Raw genomic sequence first — 20,191 nt, forward strand, 5'->3', positions numbered from 1 at the left:
AGTTGTAGACTTCAATTCCCCTCTATCAGAAATGGACAGATGTAGCAGGCAGAAATTCGGTAAAGACATAGTTCAACTCAGCAGTGCCATCAATCAGCTGGATCTAACTGACATCTATAGACTCCATTCAACAACAGCAGATTACACGTTCTTCTCAAGCTCACATGGAACATTCAACAAGATGGATCACATTCTGGGTCATAAAATACACCTTAACAAATTTAAAAAGATAGAAATTATACAATATCTGCTCTCACACCACAATAGAATTAAACTAGAAATCAATAATAGAAAGATAGCTGGAAAATCCCCAAATAGTTGGAGATTAAACAACACATTTCTAACCAACACATGGGTCAAAGAAGGAATTTCGAAAGAAATTTTAAAATATTGTGAACTAAAAGAAAGTGAAAATACAACTTATCAAAATTTGTGCGATGCAATGAAAGCAGCACTTAAGGGAAATTTATAGCATTGAATGTACATATTAGAAAAGAAGAAAAACTTTAAATCAATAATCTAATCTTCTACTTTAGGAAACTAGAAAAAGAAAAGCAAATAATATCTAAAATAAACTGGAAAAATAATAAAAATTAGAGCAGAAATCAATGAAACTGAAAAAAGAAAGAAATCAATAGAGAAAATCAATAAAACCAAGAGCTGGTTGTTTGAAAAGATCAGTAAGATTGATAAGCCCTTAGCCAGGCTAACTGAAAAAAAAAGAGGAGACACAAGTTACTAGTATCAGAAATGAAAGAAGGGACATCACTACAGATCCCATGGACACTAAAGGAATAATAAGGAGTATTACAAACAACTCTATGCTCACAAATTTGATAACCTAGATGAAATGGACCAATTCCTTGAAAGACACAATCTACCAAAACTCACACAATAAGGAATAGAAAATATCAATAGACCTATATCTTTTAAAGAAATTGAATCAATAATTAGTATCCTTCCAAAACAGAAAGAACCAGACCGAGATGGGTTCACTGGTGAATTTCTTCTTTAAGGAAGAAATTATACCGATTCTCTACTTCCTAACTCATTCTATGAGGCCAGCGCCACCCTATTACCAAAAGTAGACAAAGACATTGCAAAGAAAGGAAAACTGCAAACCCATATCTCTCATGAACATAGATGTAAAATTCCTCAACAAAATATTAGCAAATCAAATGCAACAGTGTATAAAAAGAATAGACACCATAACCAAGTGGGATTTATCCCAGTCATTCAAGGCTGGTTCAGCATTTGAAAATCAATTAATGTAATCTATCACATCAACAGGTGAAAGAAGAAAAATCACATGATCATATAAATAGATGCAGAAAAAGCATTTGACAGAATCCAACACCCTAACTCTCAGCAAACTATGAATAGAGATAAAGGTCCTTAACTTGGTAAAGGGCGTACAAAAAACCTACACTTAACATCATACTTACTGGTAGGAAACTTGAGACTTTGCTGCAAAGATCAAGAACAAGGCAAGGATGTCCCCTCTCACCACTACTCTTCAACATCATACTGGATGTCCTAGCTAATACAACAAGACAAGATAAGGAAATAAAAGATATACAGATTGGGAAGGAAGAAATAAAGCCGTCTTTGTTTACAGATGATATGGTTGTCTACATAGGAAAATCTGAATCGACAAAAAACCTCAGGGAACTAATAAGCAATCACAGCAAAAGCTTGACGATTGCCCGGGGTTGTGGGGAGGGAGGGATGAATCGGCAGAGCAGAGGATTTTTTAAGGCAGTGCAACTACTCAATACAATACTACAATGGTGGATGCATATTATACCTTTGTCAAAACCCCATAGAACACCAAGAGTGAACTCTAATGTAAACTGTGGACTTTGGGTGATGATGTGTCAGTGTAGGTTTCTGTAGGTTTATCAGTTGTAACAAGTGTACCACTCTGATGCCTGATGTTGATAATGGGGAAGGTTGTGCATGTGTGGGAACAGGGGGTATATGGGAACTCGCTGTACTTTCTGCTCAATTTTGCTGTGAGTGTAAAACTGCTCTAAAAAAATCTGTTTACTAATTTGTTTTGAAGTAGCTCACAGTAGGGAGAAAATAGAGTTGGATCCCTACTCCATCACATTAAAAAGTAAATTCTAAATGGATTGAAGGCCTAAATGTGAAAATTAAATTATAAAGCTACTGGAAGAAAATACTAGAGAATATCTTTGTGATCTCAGTGTTTTTAGCAAGACCAAAAAAGTGCAAGCCATAAGAGAGAAATTCATCAATTTGATTAGATGGAAATTATTGAAGAATTCCGAAGATAAGATGAACGTCTGGGTGACAGAAAGATATTTGTAACTGATGAGCTTTTCATATCTGGAAAGTCCTACAAATCGACAAGAAAAAGAAAAATCCACCAGTAAATATTTTGAGTAGGCAATTCACAGGAGAAACATGTGAGGATGTTCATGTGAAGGAGATGCTCAAATTTGCTAGTATTAAATGAAAACAAGATACTACTTTACATCCATCAGGTTGGAAACAATTAGAAAGTCCAATAATCACAAGTACTAGTGAGGATATGGGGAAATGGGAACAGTTATGCATAGCTTATAGAATGAAAGTAGGTAAAGCCATTTTGCAGAACAATCTGGAACTACTTAGTGAAATTAATATGATTATACCTACAACCTCACAACCAAGCAGTCCCACTACATGGTTTATATTGCTGAGAATCTCTCAGGTACGTCCATGAGCAGAGCAGCATGAGGATTTGTATTACAGCAATGTTTGTCAAGGCAAAGAGCTGGAAGTCAGTTAAGTGCTCCTCACTGGGAGAATAAGTAAAATGTGGTCCGTGCATGCAGTGGAGTACTAAGCAGCATCAGTAGCAGTGTTACATTCACATGTAGTAACATTGACATATCTCAAAATTATAAGATTAAGTGAAAGAAATATTAAAATACAAAACAACTCTCTGTAACTTCAAGTAAATTATACACACACACATATAGGTAATATATGTATATGTGTATATAGAGATATTCAGAAGGACATATATTAAATACTTAGGAGTGAGCAGTAAACAAAGGAAGGAAATGAGAGGTGTATAAAGAATATAGAGGTAAACAAAACGTTGCCTTCGCTCTGCACAGTGATGAAAGGATATGATGTGACTTAATTTTTTACCTGCTTTCCCCAAAAAAAGAGGAATTAAAAAACATTTTAAATAAAGTAAATACAATATGGATATAATGATCTCATTAAGTTGTATTTGAAAATTAAATGAGTAATTCATATAAAGCACTTAGCTTAGTACCTAGCCTACACTAAACACCCAATAAATGTTCTCTGTTAATGTTAGTAACACCACTCATGACACAGCTACTACCAATCAGTTGGAGTTGGCACTTAAGACCCATTGGATTTAGACGGTTTCCCCCAAAAGATCCGTTCAGGTCTAACAGTCTGTGGTTCTACGAGAGGGATAGGCAAGTCCTGGCTGCAGACCCAGGAGCAAGCCGGAGAAATGGTGAAAACAGCCTTGTGGAATGGGAATGGCTACCAGCTTTTTTGCAGTGTCATAGGAAATCTTGATGGTTAACTTGGGAGAACACCGGTATAAGGCACAAATTAAGAAAGGAGAGGCTGCAAGAGTAAACAGTGCTATAGAGCTGGGCGACTTTATGTACTTTGGTATACTTACTCCAAAGGGGGGTTTTCTTTTAACATTTTAATTTCAAGCTATAAAATTGAATCACAACGTCTAGGTATATAGTGTTTGCTTTGGATCATCTTTCCCCCACCCTCCTCCTGCCCTGAAGTGGGACACAGGTTGTTGTAGTGAAATGAGCAACATCATCACCTAGTGGCCTGTCCCTCAAAGTGCTGACATAAGATCCTGGTCCCAGAGAGCGGAGAACAGGTGCTACATCCTTGCCCTTACGTTAATTCAACAAGCATTAAGTGGGGCTCTGTGCCAGGCACTGTTCTGGTGTCTTGGGGATGTAGAACTACTAACAGAAAATGACAGATTTAAAAATAAAATTAAGGAAGTGTCAACACGGAAACTTCCCAAAGTGACATTGCGTTTTAATATGTTTATTTTCCACTGGTTTTCCACAGATCATAGATGAAGAAGAAACACAATTTATGAGTAATTGCCCCGTTGCGGTCACCGAAAGCACCCCACGGAGGAGGACGCGGATCCAGGTGTTCTGGATAGCGCCCCCTGCAGGAACCGGCTGTGTGATTCTAAAGTAAGTGAACAAGGGAATCCTTGCAACACTTCCCTCCCCTTTCCTGTGCTCTCTCGAAGTCTCCGTGGTGCGGTTGCAGAAGGAAAAGTGCCTTTATTGGGGCATCAGACAAGTTGTATCATCTCTCTGCCCTCCCTTATCTTGACTCTAAAACAGGACTATGAGCGGTCTTTTGTAAAGTGCTATGAAAAGAATCAATCACCTGAATCTCTATTTTCTTCCCATGCAGTGATCTGCTGGTTACTCTCTATCTTCCTAGAGATAATGACCCCTATGGCTGGTCAAGAAAAATTATGACCCGGGCGAGGATAATTTTTGGCTTCCTCCATCTTGAATACACCCCCTGTCCTTAAGCTGTGCTAGGCTGACCTGAGACCTGACTATAACCTCCGTTGGCCCCAGGCTCTGCTTTATGATCCTGTCTTCTTCCTTCTCCCATCAAAATTGCCCTCTTGCACCGCTTCCTATGGGGCACCTTGATCCTCATCTTGGTGAGTTACAATGGATGCTGAGAGGTATGAGCCAGCCAATGGTTTTCCTGTGAAAGGTAGCATTATCTCAAACCTGTGCTTCCAGAGTTGTATGTTATAGAATGATGTTCAGGGAGATGTAAATAGGTGGGCAGGAAATCAATTTCTATGGTTAAATAACTTTGGAAGATGCTGTATGCTATATATCTCCTTCTTGCAGATTCACAACATATATTAGCATATTGAAGGTTTTTGCAAAGTCCTGCCAAAAAAGAAGTCTGTTTAACTTGGTTTCGCCCAGCATTTCCCAGACTTGACTGCAAAGCTCCTTTTTTTGCTGAGACATCTATTAACATTAAGTAGTTTGAGAAATGTGGCTATAACCTGTTTTAAATACATTTTAAGGCTCTATAGAGTGACGCTGAGAACTTTAGGATTTCAGACAGGCAAATAGTCATGGGTAGATAGATAGACAAGGCTCCAATGCCAGCATCCAAGAAACCCTTTTTCCTGGAGTTAGGGGCTGGGAACTTCCCAACCATCTTCTACTTCTTTAAATCCCCTAAGGCCTTATGTATATATTTAGTTCATTTGTCTGAACCTGTGGCAGGTGGACATTTCTAAAGACTTACAACTACAGCCCAGCCCTGAGGAGAGACTGATAAGGAGGCATTCCACCTAGGCTCTCCAGTCCCTGCAGTTTCTGGACCCAGCTGTGCCTGCCTAATGGGAGAAAAAGAAAGCTTGCAGAGATTTCTGGAAGCCTCTGTCCATTGTCCAGACGCAGTCTTGTCTTTGGCCTCTTTTTGCTGCCATCTGTATGGACATCATTTATTTTTTTCTTAGTTTAATGCAAGCTGAGCATCCTTCCTCGGATTCCTTGAGAAGTTTGGCTTTTGGCACTAATCTACATTGGTGATTTGTTTTAAATTTAGAAGTAGAATTTATGTATAAGTATAAATCCCAATATATAACATGTATCTAGTATCTAGTTGCAATGTGGGAGAAGGCCTTGTGGGAATAAACGAAGACCACTGAACTGAGAAAAGAGGCTATTTATTCAGAGCTTGCTATGTAGCAAGGAAGTCAGCTGCCATCACTAGCATTTGACAGAGACTCAAAGGCAGGCAGAGGAGTGGGAAAGCTTTACAGTGAAAAATAAGAGAAGATTGTGGGTACTTTCTCACTGGAGATTGTTGGCATGGGGAAGCTGAGGGCGGGCTAACTAGAAGTGGAGCATCTGATGTGATTGGTTTGGAGAGCATATTAGGCTTTCTCTGACTGGTCCTGAGATGGAAATAGAGGAGGCAGTGGGGCAAAATTAGAGAGTTGACATCGTTGCCCAAGTCCTAACCGTTCTGGACTAAGTCTGCAGACGTTGTGGTTTGGCTTCCCATTTACTGCAGAGGTTGGGGGTCAGAGTTTTATCGTCACTGTCAGATACAGCCTAGCCTTTGTCCATTAGTATATTCAGTCTCTCAGCCTGGAGACCGGGTTCTCAGCTTGGCTTTCCAGTACCCACAGCCCTGCCCATGGCAGCCCTATCACTCCACAGAGGGGCTCTCCAATATCAGATCTGTGTGATGAACCTTCCTGCTCTAAAACCCTCATCCCTTTGGTGTAGATCTCTGGTTTTCTTTGACTTATTCTCACAAACCAGAAGCCTTTGATCTTCCTGTTGGAAGCCAAAAAGGCTTCTCTTGTTTACCGTTAACAATGAACATATGTGAACATATGTTTATCCATTAACAGTAAACAAATGTGGCTTGTTCAGTCACTCATTCTTTCAGTAAATGTAACTGAGCTTCTATTTGCACAGATGTCCACAGTGTACAGGCAACTGAAGTTAAGATCTTGGCCCTAAAGGTTCTTACAGGCCAAATGGAGAAGAAAGAAAGGGACAACCAGTACTGTCTACCATGAAGTCAGCTGCACATCTAGCGGGCTTTGTCTAATTTAATCTTCACAACAAACTTCCCCCTTTTATGCAGGAGGAGACAAGTCTCAGTGAATTAGGCAAGTTTCTTGAAGTCATACTTCCATTTAATTGCTAAAGCCCTGTGTTCTTCCTTTCTTTTATCTTTTTCTGAAGGAATTAAATGTAATCTATAATTATTCACTAAAGAAATCATTTTATAGGTAAGATGTAAATACATTCACATTGTAAAATTTCAAACAATACAGAAAATAGTGAAATACAGAAAAATACAGAATACAAAAAAAGTGAAAATTCCCTGATATTTCTCCCAATAAATCCCACAGTCTTCTACCCCAAAGTAACAATAGATATCAATTTGGCGTGTATTTGTTAGACCTTTATCTGTGAGTTTATACACATATAAAAAAACATACAAGTACCCTTTACACAAATGGTATCATGGTCTACGTGATGTCCTGAAATTAAATAGGTTTTCACTAAATAAAAGGTATTAGAGATATTTCCAGGTCAGAACATATGGATCTGTCTCTGTTTTTAAACTGTTGCATATAATCTACTGTGCAAATATGTTAGTTGTTCCACAGTTGATGGACATTTAGATTGTTTCCAGTTTTTTACTATTACCAATAATGCTATAATAAACATCCTTATACATACCTCTTTGAGCAAATATGCAAGTTTTTATCCATGGTAGCTTCCAAGAAGTAGGATCATAAGGGATGGACATTTATAATTTTAATAGACACTGCCAGATTTTCCTCCAAAAAGCTTGCCAACTTAAACACTCTCCCTGACTGTGAACAAGAGAGCCTGTTTCCTTACTTGCTCAACAACTCTTTTTTTTTTTTTTAATTTGGCTGCACCAGGTCTTAGTTGCGGCATGTGGGATCTTTAGTTGTGGCATGCGGGATCTTTAGTTGTGGCATGTGAACTCTTAGTTGTGGCATGTGAGATCTAGTTCCCTGACCAGGGATTGAACCCGGGCCCCCTGCATTGGGAGTGTGGAGTCTTAGCCACTGGACCACCAGGGAAGTTCCTCAACAGCTCTTGATGTTTATCATTCTTTAAAGTTCTGCCCATCTGATGGTTAAAAACGGTGTCTTGTGCTAATTTATATTTTCCTGATTACTAGTAATATTAAGAATCTTTTCAAATATTTATTCCATTTTTATTTCCTCTTTGTAAGTGGCCCATTCATATTCTTGTCCATTATTCTAATAATGTTTCTTTTAAAAATTGATGTTTATATATTTCCATATATTTATATATAAAATATATGTGTATATTATATGTATAAAATATATTTTATATTATGTATTTTATATATAAACATATGTAAATATATAATTTAATATATTTAAACTATATTTATGTTTAAAATTGATCCTTATATGGTACAGATAATAACACTTTGTTATAAATTTCAAATATTCCTCTCCATCTTTCTCTTAACTTTGCTTATGAGTATCCAATCATCCAAAAATTTGGAATTTTGTTTTAGTCAAATGTATCCATCCTTCCTCTTATGAATTTTGATTTGTATCTTGTCTAAAAATAATCTTCCTACACCCAAGGTTATAAATATATTCCCATATTGTTAATATTTTTATAGGTTTAAAAATAAATTTAGGTCTTTAATCTTCCTGGAATTTAATTTTGTGAATAATATGGTATCAATAAGCCTCAAGAAAAAATAGATGGCATGCTCCGCACGAGGTGCCAAAGGGTCGTTGAATCAGGGCTCTGATTATGATGGTGTGGCCAAAATAAAAGTGAGAGGAGCCTTTAGCACCCATGTCTGAAGGGGCGAAAGGAGCGTGCAGAGGACGGGGCAGAGAAGACCACCACCTCCCAGGGGCTGAGAACTTCAGTTAAGGGAAGCTACTAGCCTGAGGTGACCCACAGGGATCCCAGTCTTGATTCCCTGTCGATTCTCCCTTTTGACCTTGACTCCCACCACGAGGACAACGAAGCCTCGTTGATAGAGTTCACACAGATTCTCCTCTCCCGCAAAGAACAGGGTACAGAAGGTTGAAGGAAGTAGCTGGAGGGACAGACCAGAGCTGTCCACACAGCTGGGAAATGAAAATCTACCTATTTTTCTCAAAATGGCTAGGTAGTTGTTTCACATCCATTTATCACATAGTCTGTCCTTTCCTTTATTGTTTGAAATGCTACTTTAACAAATATAAAATTTTTATACATGTCTGTTCTGTTCTGTTGATCTTTTTATCCCTGCACGAAACCCACACCGTTTTATAGCAAAATTTTATTTTATGTTTTGATAGCAAGTCATCGCTCATTAATCTTCTGGTCCAAAATGTTCATGGCCATTCAAGCAGATTCATAATTCCAGACGAATCATAGAATGAGTTTGTGTTGTGTTTAATAAAAACGTATATTGGGATTTTGAATGGTGTTGCAAACCCTACAATATGTTTTTATATCGTAGCAACCTACAATGTGTTTTCCCAGTTAGAAATATGGAATATCCCCTCTTCAGGTCTTTTATGTCCTTTAGGAAAGTCATGTAATTTTTCCTCATTTGAATTAAACATTCTTGTAAGGCTTTTTTTCCCCCACAGGTATTTTATACTTTTATTGCTTTTGTGAATGGGTTCTTTTTTCCTGTTAAAGTTTCTAATCATTGATTGCTTGTGTTTAGGAAAGCTATTGATTCTTGTACCTTGAGTTTGAGTTTAGACAGTGCTGAACTCTCTTAATAGTTCTAATGCTTATTTTTCATTTGGGGGGGAAATAATGAATAAATATACCTTTGTATCTTTTTCATGTTTTAGTTTATTATCTATCACCTCTAGTACAATATTAAATAGTGGTATTCATGCTTATTCCTGATTTTAATGAGAATACTCTTATAATTCACTTTTAAGTATAACAGGAAGTACAGGTATCAAACTGATGCCTTGAATCAAGTTGAGAAATACCCTTTATCTAGATGAGAAAGTTTCCTTGTTTTTCTTGTGGAAGGTGGTGTTGGAGAAACCAATCACAACCAGTATTCCATGTGTCCAGAGCTGACCATCACTGAGAAAGACTCAGTATAAACAAGGATCCTGACTTTCAAGACACTTTCCTGAAGTCTAGTTGTGGTGTAAATAAAAATACGTATGCAAAACTTAGCCAACCCAAGACAGACATGAACTGGGGACAGATTAAACATGGTTAGTCAGAAAGTAGATGAATGAAGAATGTAATAATGGGAGCACCAGAGCTCCTTAGAAAGGTTAGTTTCTATCTTGAAGGCAGTAGTAGGCTGTGGATAAATGGACAGAAGGGAAGAGGTCATTCCAGGTGAAGGGTGTGAACAGAGTGAAACTAACGTGAAAACTTAGAGGTGAGAGTAAATATGGCGGCACCGGGAGACAGTAAACAGACAGACTTGGTGAGATTAGAAGGTCATTGGGGGCCGAAATCCATTGCTAAATCATGCAGGTTCTCCAATGTCAAGATGAAGAGGTTGAACTTGATTCAAGAGGAACAAGGGAGCCATTAGTGGATTAAACAGTGGACTGACATGCTAGAAGGAAGATTCACTGAAAAGTTAGTCTGGGTGCTTACGTCTGGCAGCAAATTCCAGGAAAGATGAAAGGGGAGACACTAACTTTGTTGCAGAGCCCTCACTTTCAAAAATGGGTATTTGTGTTGCTGTGTTTGGGTAATATTCCTGGGAGAAGGCAGACTGGTAGTGTAAGCTGCAGAGTCTGCTAAATATCTGTAGATGACAGCTCTGAAGCCCACGTAGCTGGTTATGTTCCTTTGCCCAGGAGGGCTGGGAAACGAAGCACATCGCAATTACAACTTTCCTTTTGGCACAAACCTGACACCATTTCCATTTTCCATTTGGATGCAAAGATTTGAACATTTCTAAATTACAGGCTTTTGAGACATCCCTCCTTATAGCCTTCTCCCTACAAATGAATGACCCAGCACTTAAAGTTTCCGTGGCATGCTTCAACGCTGCAAACTGTTACAGCAAAGTGGTGACTGATTGAAAGAAAAAGCCTCTGTGAATAGATGTTTATAGACCCCATCAGAGGGAAGTCCTATCCCCTTAAGTCTGATAAAAGTTTTGTCCCTGGAAGTGATCTTGTCTTTCCATACCTTCATTGCATACATTTATTACCAGACTTCTGACACCCACTTGTCACTTCTTGGGAGGGTTGTGAGATGTGGGTTGCCTTACCCTGGAGGAGATAGTCACTTGGTGAACCATTTGGGGAATTCAACCGTATGAAACAATGATTGGTTGCAGGCAGTAATAACAGCCCAGAGCCAAGCCCTGGTCTAGGTGCATTATAGATACTCGTTTAATCCCCAGAGCAACCCTGTGAAGTGGATTCTATTGGGATGCTAAGGCACAGAGAGGTTAAGTAACTTCCCTAAGGTCACAGGGTAAGTGACAGAGCTGGGATTTAAACAGAGAAGCATCTGGGTTCCGGAGTCTGTGATCTTAGTACTGTACTCTACCATCTCAGGCAGGTCAGGTTCACCTGCAACTTCTCCTTCTCCCCCAACATGATTAGTTGCCATAACTGCCTCTTCTTTCTCTCAGTTGCTTTACATTCACTGCCTTTCTCACAGGCACTTCTTGCCTCACTATTGCAGGAACCTTGTACTGCTCACACTAGTTCCTTGCCCTGTGGTTCTGCCTCTTACTGGTATAAGAATTGCTGTCCTCATAGGCAGCTGAGTCACACCGCTTACATAACAAACTTGAAGGGGGCTCTGCATCACCTTCCAGATCAAGTCCAGAATCCTGATCGGAGCATTTAAGTCTCCCTATGTCCTTTACCAGAGTCCCCGACCAGCCTGTTCTTCCACTGAATCCCTCCGTGAACAATGTTCTCTTGCCATTCTCGTCTGCTCACTCTCTTGATAACATTTATGGAGTACTTACTGTATGCAGTCAATGAGGATTCAGAGACTGTCTCTGAGAATGTCACAGTCTAGGGCTGAAACACAAAACAAGTCAAGTCCACAGTCCTTCATCTGCATTTCTGAAACCCCAAAAGCTCTAAAATCCAAAAGATATTTTCTTAACTCATTTAGGACCCAAACCTGCCGTGAACTGACTTGAAGTTATTTATAGTCTTTTACTGTAAATATTAATGTGTTTGATGCTGCCCCAGACCCTGATGGGGATGTTGCAAAATATATGCAAAGTACCCCGTATTATCTTTCTGAAATCCAAAAATATTCTGAATTCTGAGATACCTCTGGCCTCAAGGGTAACAGATAAGGGAACTTGGCCATCTGATGGGAAGTTTGGTCATGGATTGCAGGGGAGGCAGCCCTCTGGCAGGACTGGGATTCACAGAAATATTAAAAACGAGCAATTCATTTCTTGCACGTGAAATAACCTGTTCCCAGCTGCAGCTGCTACTAGATCTGAGAACGTATTCAGTGTTCCCCATCACCAAAGAATGAAGCCAAAATTCCTTAGCGTGGGGTCCAAGGTCCTTAGTGATGTTTGCAGACACCTTTGCAGCCTCATTTGTTGCTCCTCCTCCCACCCAAGGCTGCAAGCTTCATGGAGGAGGGGATCAATTTTACTCATCTGTGTGGCCCTAATGTAGGGGTTGGCAAACCACAGTCTGTGGGCCACGTCTGGCCCACTGCCTGTTTTTATAAAGAAGGTTTTATTGGAACACAACCAGGTTCATTCATTTCTGGATTGTTTAGGGCCCCTTTCACGCTACAGCAGCAGAATTGAGAAGTTGCAATAGAGACCTTATAGGCTACAAAGTCTAAAGTATTTTTTATCTGGCACCTTATAGAAAAAAATGTACTGACCCCTGCTCTAATGTATATACCCCGGTGCCAGGAACTCAATAACTGCTGATTCTTGGCCTGGGTTCTCCTAAAAGCCCAGCTTAGACAAAGGCTTGTGTGCAGGGAGTTTATTTGGGGAGTGATCCCAGGGAGAAGGTGGGGGCAGTGGGGATGGGGGTTATTTGGTCAAGTGTTATTGACCTGGTCATCACCGTAGGCAGTCGATGCTTGCCCCTGCTGGGACCTTTGGAGAAGACATATGACATGTGTCTCAGAGCAGCGTGCCCAGGAATGAAGGGGGAAGCCATTATCCATTGGTTTTCATCCTCCATTGACCAAGGGTAGCCCCACAGGCATTAATGCCCCTGCACTCTGGGCTGCACGTGTGTGAATGTTCATCAGGTTCTGAACATGTACTGCAGCATCAAGAGAAGCTCTGGGACAAGAAGCAAGAGGTACACCACACAGACAAGGTGTGTATCATCTAATTACAGTGGACAGAGCTGCTCATAGCAACAGTGGATGGAATCAGAGTTGGGATGAGAGGATGTGAAGAGGCGTATGGAGATGCTCAATGCATCAATTAGTATGCGTAGTAGTATAAGTAGCTTGCATCAGTTAGTATGAAGAGTAGAATAAGTAGCTTACATTTATTGCCAAGAACTATGCTAGGTGCATTGCATGCCTTATTTTACTTAATCTTCATAAAAGCCCTGTAGGGTCTTCACTATACTCTTCCCATTTTCTTGATGAGAAAACGGAGGTTTAGAGAGTTTGTATTCAGGGTAATAAAGCAGTTTAGTGATAGAGCTGGGTCTTAAACCCACTTCCACTTGACTCCAAAGCCCATGTTGTTAACTAATCACCACTAAGCTACACTGACCCGCACACCCCCACCTTCTGCCTCACTTGGTCTGTGAAGCCTGGAGAGGCACGGGACTGCCTGGGTCGGGGAGGTGTTGCTCCCAACTGAGGAAACTAAATGTCCTTTAGAAAATGGAAAACAAAGCCAAGGACCTGGCAAGAGAAAGACTTGTTAGTGAGGACAGAGATGAGTATTAGGAGGGATTAGCCAGAACTCATAAGATGTTGTAACTTCATGGAGCTCACCAACTCTTTTTATCTTGGAAGGAAATAACACAGAAAACCCACATCTGATGACTCTGTGTATGATTTAGAGGAATCTGGCAGGATTAGAAGGATCTGATGTGGCTGAAGTGCAGCTTACCCTGCAATTTTTCTGGCGTTAGCTATTGAGAAGAACCACAGGCTCCTTTGTCATAAGTCGGGTGGCTCTCCCTTGAGGCTGGCTAGAACCTCAGCAATGCTAACTAGGGGTGGAAGCAAGGAATCTACAGAAAAGGGGGTGGGAAACCCCAGACCAGTAGAAGAGGCTGGTTCTTGTGAGAGCAGTTGGAGAAACCAAGACCATGGTTAAAAGGGCAGCATGAGGGCTCCCCTGGTGGCGCAGTGGTTGAGAGTCCGCCTGCCGATGAAGGGGACACGGGTTCGTGCCCTGGTCCGGGAAGATCCCACATGCCGCGGAGCAGCTGGGCACGTGAGCCTGCGCGTCCAGAGCCTGCGTTCCGCAACGGGAGAGGCCACAACAGTGAGAGGCCCGCGTACCACAAAAAAAAAAAAAAAAAAAAAAAGGGCAGCATGTGCTTGGTTCAGGAAGACTTAGATACTCTAAGACATGTCATCCAACAGGTGGAATCCAGATGCCGGGGCTTCCTGGGAGGCTGGCAGTGGCATAGTTCCAAGGGAGCAGTCCAATGGCGGCAGAGTTTCGTTCCGCAGCTGGAGTCCCAGGTGTAGGATCCAGCCCCTGGGGAGAAAACTGGGAAGAATTAAAAGGAAGTACGTGCTGTGGAGGCGCTCCAGGCACAGCAGGAAACTGAGGCTCAGATGGAACACGGAAACCCACACTGCAAGGGGCAGCGGTGTGACCACAACTCGGTGGGCGTGTGCGAGTGAATGGCCCACCCCAGTCGTGCACAGGGACCCAGAGCCCTGGCAGCAAGACCAGTCCCAGTCCTATCCCAGTGATGGAGCAGGGACTGCCAAGATATTCCAGGCCCTGATCGTGGTGGGATCAAAACATGATGTTTAGATCCTGTGGACGTTTAAAACATTGAAATTCAATTCATGTAACATGAAAGTAACCAGTTTAAAGCCATCAGTTTGGTAGCATTTAGTACATTCACAATGTTGTGCAACCACCACCTCTGTCTAATTCCAAAATATTTCCATTGCTCCAAAGTAAAACCCTTTACTCATAAGCAGGAACCCCATTTTCCTCTCCCTGCAGCCCCTAGCAGCCACCAATCTGCGTTCTGTCTCTACGGATTTACCTATTATTGATATTTCCTATTAATGGAATCATACAATATGTGATCTTTTGCATCTGACTTTTTTCACTTACCATAATGTTTTTGAGGTTCATCTGTGTTATAGCATGTATTGATACTTCATTCCTTTTTATATCTGAATAATATTCCATTACATGTATATACCACAATTTGTTTGCCCCGGGACTTTTTTTTTTTTTTTTTTCCCCCCCCCGGTACGCAGGCCTCTCACTGTTGTGGCCTCTCCCGTCGCGGAGCACAGGCTCCGGACGCACAGGCTCAGCGGCCATGGCTCACGGGCCCAGCCGCTCCGCGGCATGTGGAATCCTCCTGGACCGGGGCACGAACCCGTGTCCCCTGCATCGGCAGGCGGACTCTCAACCACTGCGCCACCAGGGAAGCCCTGCCCCACCAGGGAAGCCCTGCCCCGGGACATTTTTGACATGAAATGGTCACAGGATAAAAATGCAACAATGAAAAATCATCAGACGGTATCATATCTACATTAACCTTTCAATCCATATACATATTTTTTTAACCAGGGAATATATAGTAGACGTGTTCCTCCACTCCTGAGCCTCACCCCTTCCCCAGGTAGGACAGTGACAGCCCTGGGACAAGGGTAGAAAAGGACAAAGAGATGTTTCCACACCTACCTCGTCTCTCAGGGTCATGAAGTAAGTGCATTGGCCTGCTAGTGGGCAGGGCTGGGACCCAGGGCTGGGTCTGGCCTGCTTCAGGCTGCAGGATTGTGGTTTTCTTGCATCTGGTGTCTGCCCCCTGTTGGATGAGGCTGGTCTAGAGGCTAGTGGAGTCTTCCTAAGGGCAGGGCCAGGGCCCAGGGGATTCTGGGACTGGTGTCTGCCCACCAATGGATGGAGCTGGGTCCTGGGCCCTCTGGTGGGCAGGGCCATGTCCAGAGGCAGCTGTGGGCTCAGGAAGTCTTTAGGCCGCTTGCCTGCTGATGGGTGGGGCTGTGTGTCCCAGTTAGTTGCTTGGCCTGAGGCATCCCAGCACCAGAACCTATAGGCTATTGCGTGAGGCCAGGTCTTGGCACTAATGAGCTGGAGGGAGATTTTCAAAATGGCGCCCGCCAGCACCAGCGTCGACCAGCACCAGCATCCACATGGTAGAAGTAGCTCCCAAGAATGGCTACTGCCAGGGTCTGTGTCCCCAGGGCGAGCCACACCCTTCCTCCACCCCCTCCAGGAGACACTCCAAAACCAGCAGGTAGGAGGACCCTATCAAATTGCTGCTTTTGCCCTGGGACCTGGAGCTCATGGTATTTTGTGTGCTCACTTTAAGACTGGAGTCTCTTCCCCCCAGTCCTTCGGGGCTCCTGAAATCAAACCTCACTGACCTTCAAAGCCAAAGGCTCTGGGGGCTCAACTCAGTGCAGGACCCGCAGGTTTGATAGCCTGACATGGGGCTCCGAACTCTCACTCCTGTGGGAGAACCTCTGCAATGTAATTATTCTCCAGTATAATTATCCGCTCACCCAGGGGGTATGGGACTTGACTCTATCGTGAGTCCGCCCCTCCTACCCCCATCGCATGTGGTTCCTTCTTGATGTCTTTAGTTGTAGAAGATCTTTTCTGGTAGGTTCTGGTCTTTTTCATTGATGGTTGTTCTGCAAATAGTTGTGATTTTGGTGTGCCCATGAGAGGAGGTGAACTCAGGTTCTTTCTACTCTGCCATCTTGGCCGATCTCATGAAGTAAGTGTAAAACAGGTTGGCATGTTTTATCCTGTCACCAAAATGGCTTCATTAGATCTTTTTATACCCATTATGTAACCACAGGGTAACAGAGTCATATACCTGGTCATTCATTACTTCCTCTGGTAGAACAATGGGCGGAAGTCCACTGAAGACACAAAGGATGCTGGAAAGATGAGCAGAGGGTCCTCAGCGCTGTAGAAGATGACATTCCTTCAGAGGTGCTCACAGCTCCATCACCATTCATTTGCAACCACTAATCAAAGAATTGTCCCTGAACTATTTGCCTTCCTGCGAGCCTGCTTGCCACAGAGACTACCCAAACTAAAGCCAGTGAAGAAATGAGATTAAGAAAGAAGAAAGAATGTCCCCCACTCCTTCCATTATTAATCATTGCGGGCTGATTTCAGCTACATTTTCCCTTGGGCATTTCCCCAACATTTTGCATTTAACAGCCCCTGGAAGCCAGGAAAGTAGAGAAGAAAAAGCTCCGTAATATCTTAGTTCTATACTATTCATAAATGAAAATCATTGTTAATTTAGAGTTTGACAGCTGTGGTGCGTTTGTAAGTCCAGCGCAGCTGTCATCAGCACTCCAGCTTATTTTTCAAACAGATGTTTAATTTGACTTTAGTGTTGTTGCCAGTTTTTGAGGAGAAAGAGGGGGGAAGCAGAAACAGGAATAATCATTATATTCATCATTTGGTTTCCTTTCAAAACATAAATCGGCATGATTAACAGTGACATCAGAATTGCTCTAATTGCAGTTTTGGGTGCAGGACTGGTTAGCTATCATCTCCTTATATCGTCCAAAGTCCATTTATTATTTTTTTCCCTTAAAGTCAGAGGCTGTTTTGTGATAATTACACCCAGACTCTGAGCAACAGTCTCCGCTACCCAGAAGAGCCTTCCATAGTGCAGAAGAAAAATCAGGGAGTGGTGAATGATGGGTGACTGGGCTGCAACCCCAGATGAAAGCTGCAGGACTGAGTCTTGTCTTGCGGCTGTGGAATCAGGAAACCAGTGAGAGCAGAGCCCCGGGAACGGCAGCCAGGTTCTCCCACACTCACTCTTACATCTCTACCATGCTTATGGGGCTTAGGCAGCTGGGTTCATGCATTCTCACAGTGTGCAGATCGGTCTCAGTGTATACAATTAAACACATCTGTGGCTCCATGTAGAAATCTGATGAGTCAGAATGTACTTGAACAGGCCCTGCTGTTCCAGTCCACGTTGCTTGGAGGAATCTTCCTTCATACCAGCTGTGTTGCTCGGTAAACCCACTTCCCGGATCTGATTTCTCTACCCTTGCCTTTTTTGTGTTTGGCTTTTAGTGGTCTCACTTGGGTCCTACTCTGTACCGTCTATTATGTGTCCAGTCACTGGCCCTCATTACCTCTTTGACAAGGCCTCTGTTGCGGGGACTCTAGGTGCAATGACACACTTATTGCATTTCTTTGTACACTGAGAGAAAAGGTTCACCTTGCCTTCTTCCTCTGCCAGCAATTGTGATATGTGCCATGCAAAAGAAGAATCCACTCCAAGGAAAAAGTTGGCAGATGTCGCAGATCCCAGCTCTTAAGTCATGGTTGGGTAGAGGAAGGAGCCACAGCCTCGTCCATCTAGTGCTAGAAATCACAGGACGCTCTAAAGTCTGACTTCTCAAAGGTGCCCCCCGTCTTTTTAATTGGAAAATGTTGTTTGCAGATTATTAATGAGGAGTTAATTTTTCCTTAACTACAGAAAGACAAGGCTTCTGCCAGGTTGACCACCTAAGAATCTGAGGGAATCCTCGGGCAATTATTATGGTATCAGAAGCTCCTGGCTGTTGCTTGCCACCTTGGCTACCTGGATCTAGACGATGGATCTGTTCCCTCAGGCAGCTGCTTCCCTACCTTTGCTTCATGCTTGGAGCCCATCCCTTAATACCCCACATCACAGCTTAGGCTAAGCGACAATGGTAGTAAGATGTTGTTGAAAGCTTGGGGAGTTAGAGAAGGGAATCGTAACACAGAGGTCCTACATAACTGGCTTTCAAGTTTGGCTATACTCAGGGCCCAGAAGCCCAAACTCATCCTTGTTAGTTCCCTGCTTTCACACTTGGTGGGCATCAACCTCCCTTCCCAACCTCAAGGGCCATTTTAGTTCCCCCTCAAGAGAATGCCCTGTACGAGTCCCAGTTGACCCAAATCCAGACCCAGTTCTCCTCTGGATTAGTTTGGCGTTGTAGTTATGAAGGTGGATTCAGGTCAGACAGCCCGAGATTGAGTTTTGGCTCCACCACTTACTCCTGATGTCAGGCAAGTCATTAAACTCCGGGTACCTCAGATGTCTCCCCTGTAAAGTGGGGATAAATAATAGTACCTACCTTATAGGGTTGCTGTGACGATTAGATGAGTTAATACATGTAAAGTGTTTAGAACCATCTGGCCCAGAAGCAGCTCTGTACAAGGCTATATTATTATTGTTGTTATTATTATTGCTTTACATTTGCAGTACAATGAAAATCATCACATAGATGTTTCTAAGACAAAAGAAGTGGTTCACCCCCAGAAGTGAATTCCAGTTTCTGGCACTTAGGACAAAAACTATACATGGTTTTTCAAGCTTCAAAAACTCCTTAAGTTTCAGTCTCACCGCATCGCCTTTCCTTTTGCTTGCTTGGTCCTTGCCAATTCCCATAAAGAATATGAAGTGGTGTTAAGAAAAACATAAAACAAAATAGTCATGTTAAATTTTAAAAATCAAAATCAGGGAAAATTAAAACTCAAATATAACATCAAGACAAGAAGAAGACCAAGCACAAATACACAGGGATCTAAATTCCCATAGAGCTGTAACAGTAGTGGATTATAACCCATTAAATAAAATGGGAAATTAGAGGTCGTCTGATATAAATAAATACCTATGCTAACTAAATAAATGAATGGATAATTGGAAAGTTTGATAATCTCAAAGTACCTGCCCTCAAATATTTAATAACTTAACAAAGAGGAAACCAGGAATGTTAGACTGGAGAAGCCTGGCAGACACCAGTAATGGGACAAATCTGAATTGAAATTCTGTGCCCCCTGACAGGATGCAATGAGAAGAATACAGCATCACTTCTGTGATATTCCTGCTCAAGGTGCATAACCTGCATCTAATCCTGAGGAAACATCAGACAAACTCAGACATTTTACAGAATCACCGACATGTCATCTTCAGAGCTCTCAAAGTCATAAAAGTCAAGGAAAGCCTGAGGGACTGCTTCAGATTGAAGGAGGCCAATGAGACATAAAATCTAAGGGAAACACTGTGATTCTAAACTAGACCTTTTGGCCATAAAGGAACAACTGTCAAAACTTGAATAGGGTTTGAGGGTTAGATGTATTAATGTTAATTTCCTAAGTCTTACTGTTACATTGTGGTTACATAATAGCATATCCTTGTTTGTAGGAAAAACACTAAAGTGTTCAAGGTGATGGGATATCATGTCAACCACTTACTCTTAAATGCTCCAGGGGAAAAAAGTTCTTTGTGCTGTTCTTGGATGTTTTCTTTAAGGTTGAAATGGTTTCAAATTAAACAGACTCAGTTCAAAGGCAGGAGGGGGTGGAGAGGAAAGAGAAGAGCCGCCTTTGCATCTTTCCTTCTTTCTTCTTTTTCCGTTTTCTTCCTGGTTTCTTCCTACCAGAAGGTTGGGCT

General features: G+C 42.0%; 1 protein-coding gene across 1 annotated transcript in view; it reads left to right on the forward strand.

Annotated features, from left to right (window-relative positions):
* Positions 1 to 20,191, forward strand: part of SPON1 (spondin 1) — a gene marked incomplete at its 5' end in the record, with an annotated part of 272,548 nt that overhangs the window by 77,985 nt on the left and 174,372 nt on the right. The window contains one exon of the mRNA XM_082845249.1: positions 4,102 to 4,235. Within this exon, the coding sequence (XP_082701375.1) occupies positions 4,102 to 4,235 (134 nt within the window). The remainder of the gene's footprint in view (positions 1 to 4,101; positions 4,236 to 20,191) is intronic.

Source organism: Leucopleurus acutus (assembly GCF_964270905.1).
Source record: "Leucopleurus acutus genome assembly, chromosome: 8".
Classification (NCBI taxonomy): Eukaryota; Metazoa; Chordata; class Mammalia; order Artiodactyla; family Delphinidae; genus Leucopleurus; species Leucopleurus acutus.